Source organism: Podarcis raffonei, chromosome 2, assembly GCF_027172205.1.
Source record: "Podarcis raffonei isolate rPodRaf1 chromosome 2, rPodRaf1.pri, whole genome shotgun sequence".
Lineage (NCBI taxonomy): Eukaryota > Metazoa > Chordata > Lepidosauria > Squamata > Lacertidae > Podarcis > Podarcis raffonei.
The window spans coordinates 107,990,979-107,996,650 of record NC_070603.1 but is presented as its reverse complement, the minus strand read 5'-3'; the positions used below and the strand labels follow the sequence as shown (position 1 = coordinate 107,996,650).

Here is a 5,672-nt window from a genome sequence, read left to right as displayed (position 1 = left end):
GAAACGAACAAGCAAGCAAGCCAACAGTCCTATTCCTTAGTAGTTGGGTTGCGAGGCGGTCTCCATAGGATGCTTTTGTGCTGGAGATCACGCGAAGGCTCCCCGCTTCTTCTTCCTATGCCGCAAGAAAAATCTCTGCATCCCGCGACTCTTAATGCAACAGCTCAACCTTCTCCCCCTCTATCTCTCTCCCCAGCTGCGGGATAGACTCCCTCTCCCCGCCCTCCCTAACTTTTAGACGCCACGAGCGACACCTGGCGCAGGCAGGCAGCGTCCAGCAGAGGGCTCCTCCTCCGCTTATTTCCGAAGGAAGCGGCGGGGCGAGAGAAATACGTTATCCACCGGGGCCCTTCCCTTCTCCCGCCCACGATCCCAGCAGATCGACGGGAGCAGGACCCCCTGCTGGGGAGGGATCTTGGGGACGCCCGCACGGAAAGGGACGCCAAGCTGCCGCAAGGGCCCGGATCCCGCGTTGCAAAGCCCGAGCCCGACCGAGGTGAGACGCAGCAAGCAGCCCTGGGCCGCGGCGGCCATTAGCTCCTCCCGTGCAGCCCGTCGAGTCTCTTTGCAAGACCGGAGGGTGGGGAGATTGGGGGGCGAATCGCCCCGGGGAAGACCCCGTCCAGGGGCCGAGCAGGGCTGGGGGCGAGGAAGCCCCCCAATCTGCGCCCAAGCGGTTCGGTTGGGAGAAAAGCAGAACGACGGACGAATGGAATGGGTTTTTTTTTTCCCCTGTCCGCAGCCTAGGATCTGCTCAAAGGGGGAGATCCGCCAACGAGGCAGGCGCTTTAGATCCCCGCGATCTCTCTACGCGTGAGAAAATAGGGGGTGATTCTCACGATCAGGACAATTAGCCTCATCCAGCCTCGCGCTTTGAAGAAATCGGTGTGGCGTATATTGAAATTGCCACGTTTTGCTTTTCAGAACAGCCCTGGGAGGTAGGACGGGCTGAGATACCTCTGGTTACAGACGCTTCATGTTACAGACACTTCAGGTTACAGACTCCGCTAACCCAGAAATAGTACCTCGGGTTAAGAACTTTGCTTCAGGATGAGAACAGAAATCGTGCTCCGGCGGCGCGGCGGCAGCAGGAGGCCCCATTAGCTAAAGCGGTGCTTCAGGTTAAATACAGTTTCAGGTTAAAAACAGACCTCCAGAACGAATTAAGCTCTTAACCCAAGGTATCACTGTATCATATGACTGCCACAGGCCTTGAGGAAGTGTGGGAAAAGTTGGCCATAGCGTTCTCCCCCAGTTCCTAGTTAGCGGGATTTGGAGAACAGCGCCAAGCAGAGCTCCAGGCCCGCTCAGCTTATGTGTGCTGGCAGTGCCACCCTGTTAACTCTGCAATCGTAATGCCACCCACAGGGCACCGCCAGCCAGTATAGATTGCTTATCTGGGACTGGGGAGTGTGGGGCAGCTCTGGGTCTTGAAGCCATGGGTTCGAATCCTACCCTTCAGAGTAGGAGAAAACAAGCTTGCTCCCTCTTCCATGTGACAGCCCTTGAGATATCGTAAGATGGCTATCATATCTCCTCTTTCCCAGTTTAACATACCCAATTCCCTCAGCCGTTCCTCATAAGGCTTGGTTTCCAGACCCTTGATCATCTTTAGTCGCCCTCCTCTGCACACCTTCCAGCTTGCTAATATCCTTCCTAAAATTGTAGCCCCCAGAACTGGACACAGTGTTCCAGGTGTGGTCTGACCAGGGCAGAATAGAGCAGTACTATGGCTTCCCTTGATCTGGACACTAGACTTCTGTTGTCGCAGCCTAAAATAGCATCAGCTTTTTTTTTTTTTGGCTGCTGCATCTCACTGTTGACTTATGTTAAGCTTGTGGTTACTAAGAGCCCTAGATCTTGGCCACCCTTCTCTGCACACATTCCAGGTTGTCAATATGTTTCTTTAATTGTGGTATGTCGGGGACAGGACTGGCATTATCAATTGGGTGAGTACCACCCATGGTGTTCACTCCAGCAGCGGTGAGTCCTACTGGTACCCCAAAGAGAGAGAAAAAGGAAGGGGGGTAGCATAACCGCAGAGAACAAAACAAGAGGCAAACTCTCAGAACAGTACTGGAAAAGGAATCATTTTATCACGTAAACCATTTTATCACTTTAAATTGATTGATTGAATTTATATACCACCCAATACCCGGAGGTCTCAGGGAGGTTCACGGAAAAGACCACAATATACAAAATCAAAATAAGAATGATAACCCAATACTGTAACACCCCTCCAAAAAAAGAGCCACATTTTAAAAGGGTATAGGATGTCCATCAGGCCAGCCAAAGGCCTGGTTAAAAAAGAATGTGTTTGCCTTGTGCCTAAAGGTGCATGATGAAAGCACCAGGTGAACTTCCTTGGGGAGAGCATTCCGCAGACGGGGAGCCACTGTAGAGAAGGCCCCGTTCTCGTCTTGCCACCCTCCGGACCTCTCGAGGAGGAGGCACACGAAGGAGGGCCTCAGAAGATTATCTCAGATCTCAGGGTCCAGGTAGCTTCATATGGAAAGAGGTGGTCCTTGATGTATTGTGGTCCTAAGTATGCTGCTTATATGCCCAGATGGCTTCAATGTATACGAAAAAACACCACCACCACAAACTGGCTTTGAAAAACTTTTTCATATTCTCCAGTGTGCTACCTTTGCCGTTGTGGCGGCACGGGGTTGCTGTTCTGTGATTGGACTTACGCTACTTGTTGAAGGGTTCATTTATCCAGTCTGTATAACGTTTACTGCACATGTAACTTGTTAAAATAGAGTTGTACGTTTATCCGCTCCATGTTTACAGCATCTCCAGGCTTTGTCTTGCACATGGCACCTTAGTATGTTTGTTGTTTCTATTCTAGCTCTTATTCTAGTAAATTTGGTTTTATACTTATAAGCCGGTTTGTGGTGTTGTTGTTGTTTTGTTGTATTATTATTACTGTCACCACATTTGATACTTTGTGTATATACTTCAATGTACACATTCAGTCTCTTCTGCTTTTTTCCTCTTCCATCTTAAGGTCAGACCCAAAGAGCAGCTTAAAAAATTTTTAATCGATAAACAATGCACCAAAGGCTGAGAAAATGGGAAGAAGGGCTTGTGAACATCAGTAAGGGGATTGTATGAATCGTTGAATTGTAGAGATGGAAGGTATCCCCACAGAACATCTCTAGTTTGACTCTCTGCAATACGAAACAATTTTTGGAGTCCTCAGCGCGGAATAATGCCTCATCTCTGTTTTTTCTCTCTCTCTGTTTCTTTTCAGCTATTGATAAAATGTTGACCCAACACAAAGAGGAGAAAACCGACCAGGAAAGTCTCTTGGAGGAGGGCAGCTCTAGGAGCACGCCTCACTTGAAGGCCTTTCTGGAAAGGCATGGAACTGGGATGCCGGAAGAACAAGTTCTCAAGAAGAAACACACGTGTCCCGATTGCGGGAAGAACTTCTGCCGGCGTTCTGACCTTGTCCGGCACCGGAAACTCCATACGGGAGACCGTCCGTTTATCTGTTCCAAGTGTGGGAAAGGCTTTGTTCAGAGTACCCACCTCATCGCGCACCAGAAAAGCCATGTGCGAGAGAAGCCCTTTTTCTGTCCTCACTGCGGAAGAAGCTTCAACCAGATCCTGAACTTCAACAGACACCAGAGAACTCACTTAAAGGAACCGCCGTTCCAGTGCTGCGACTGCGGGAAGACCTTCAGCCGCAGCTCAAACCTTATTATGCACCAGAGGGCGCACACAGGGGAGAGGCCCTATAAATGCTTCGACTGCGGAAATAGCTTCAGCAGGAGCTCCACTCTCGTTACTCATCAGAGAATCCACACTGGCGAGAAACCCTATAAATGCCAGGACTGCTGGAAAAGCTTTGGCAGACGGTCGACCCTCGTGATGCACCAGAGAATCCACACTGGGGAGAAGCCTTATCAATGTCCCGACTGCCCGGAAAGCTTCAGCGTTAAATCGGGTCTTCTAAGTCATCAGAGAATCCACATGACCGAGAAGCCCTACCTTTGCCTGGAGTGCGGCAAAAACTTCTGCCGGAGCGCAGACCTTATCATCCACCAGAGAATCCACACGGGAGAAAAACCCTACAAGTGCAACGACTGCGGCAAGAAATTCAACACGAACTCGCACCTCGTCACTCACCTGAGGATTCACACAGGGGAAAAACCGTACAAGTGTCCCGAGTGCGGGAAAGGCTTCTCTTACAGCTCGGTGCTTGTGGGCCACCAGCGGCTTCACACGGGAGAAAAGCCGTACGCCTGTCTTGAGTGCGGGAAAACCTTTCGCAACAATTCGCACCTTATCACACACCAGAGAGTGCACACGGGAGAGAAGCCTTACGAATGTGCCGAGTGCGGGAGGGGTTTCAGTGTCAGTTCAAACCTTCGGAAGCACCGGAAAATCCATGAAAGGGAGACCTCTCTTAAAGATTCTGAGTAGCAACCCTAGCTGATGAAGTCCCAGTTAGGTGCTAGCAAAGCTTGCAAACCAGCGCTTCTCAACCTGTGGGTCCCCAGATGTTGTTGGACTACAACTCCCATCATCCCAGAGCTCTGGCCTTGCTAGCTAGGGACGATGGGAGTTGTAGTTCAACAACATCTGGGGACCCACAGGTTGAGAAAGGCTGTTGGAAACGGAAATTGATGCACGGTGGGAGGTGCCTGAGAAAAACATCAGGAAAATCTTTTGCAACGCGGAATAGGCAACATGGCGCATAGGGTAGCAAGGAACGCAGACCAGATCTAGTCTTGGAAAGATCTGGTTCTGGGAAATCCTGACAACTCTGCTTCTCTAACGGGTGGGATAGGATGAGGAATCTTCCGTATTCTTCTTCTTCTTTTCACCAGAAAAACTCGCACGCTTTTTCTCAAAAGGAGCTAACGCCAATAAAGTAGATTTGTACATGCTTCCTTGGCAATGCCTGTGTTTCTGATGTCCTGCTTCTTCAAAATATAGCTGCAGCAGAGAGCAATATGGAAAGGGCATGATGAGAAAGGGAATGGGTGTCGGGGGCTGCGCTGGGCGGCGAGACGGGCGAATAGCACACAGATCATTCAAATACCTAACGTCACAAAAGTCAGTGCAATTCCAGTGGCCATCGGCTGAACAAAAGCTTGTGCACAATCAATAACGGGCAGATGGGGTAGAGCACCACAGAGATGGAATGGGGAGCCTTAGACCTTAGGGGCTGAATCCAGCCTTCTAGGCCTCTTATCTGACACTTGGGACTTTCCCTAGCCCCACCCACTACTGACCCTGCTCCACCCTCTCCTTGAGTGTTTTTGCCTGGCTTGACTTTATCCTCGAACTCCGGTGATGCCGGCAGCTGGGCTCGAGTGCATGCAGAAACTTGCCTACTGTACAAAGGCAAAGTTTAACATTCATTGCTCCGCCTCTTTTTGTCCCTGGCTCCTCCCACCGACTCCTCCCACCACTGGCACATGGCCCTCAGAAGGGATTGTGGCCCTGGGCCTGTAAAAGGTTCCCCACCCCAGAGATAAGAGGGTAGAATATCATCTGCCTCTGGTGGGGACAGCACAGATTCTGTTCTTTGCTAGGTTGATGTTTTATGTTTTTAATACTTTGTTAGGAGCTGCCCTGAGTGGTTGGGGCATCCCAGTTAGATGTCCGGCATATTATTATTATTATTATTATTATTATTATTATTATTATTATTA

General features: G+C 50.1%; 1 protein-coding gene across 2 annotated transcripts; it reads left to right on the top strand.

Annotated features, from left to right (window-relative positions):
* The first annotated feature begins 240 nt into the window (after positions 1 to 240).
* LOC128408917 (zinc finger protein 239-like) lies at positions 241 to 4,817 on the top strand. 2 transcript variants are annotated; one of them, XM_053378987.1, is made up of 2 exons: positions 241 to 496; positions 3,257 to 4,817. In XM_053378987.1, exon 2 carries the CDS (start codon positions 3,268 to 3,270, stop codon positions 4,432 to 4,434), a length of 1,167 nt encoding a protein of 388 aa, XP_053234962.1. In that variant the 5' UTR covers positions 241 to 496; positions 3,257 to 3,267; the 3' UTR covers positions 4,435 to 4,817. The 2 variants fall into 2 exon arrangements, with proteins under 2 accessions (XP_053234962.1, XP_053234961.1); XM_053378986.1 differs by lacking the exon at positions 241 to 496 and adding an exon at positions 817 to 938.
* Positions 4,818 to 5,672: the final 855 nt, after the last annotated feature.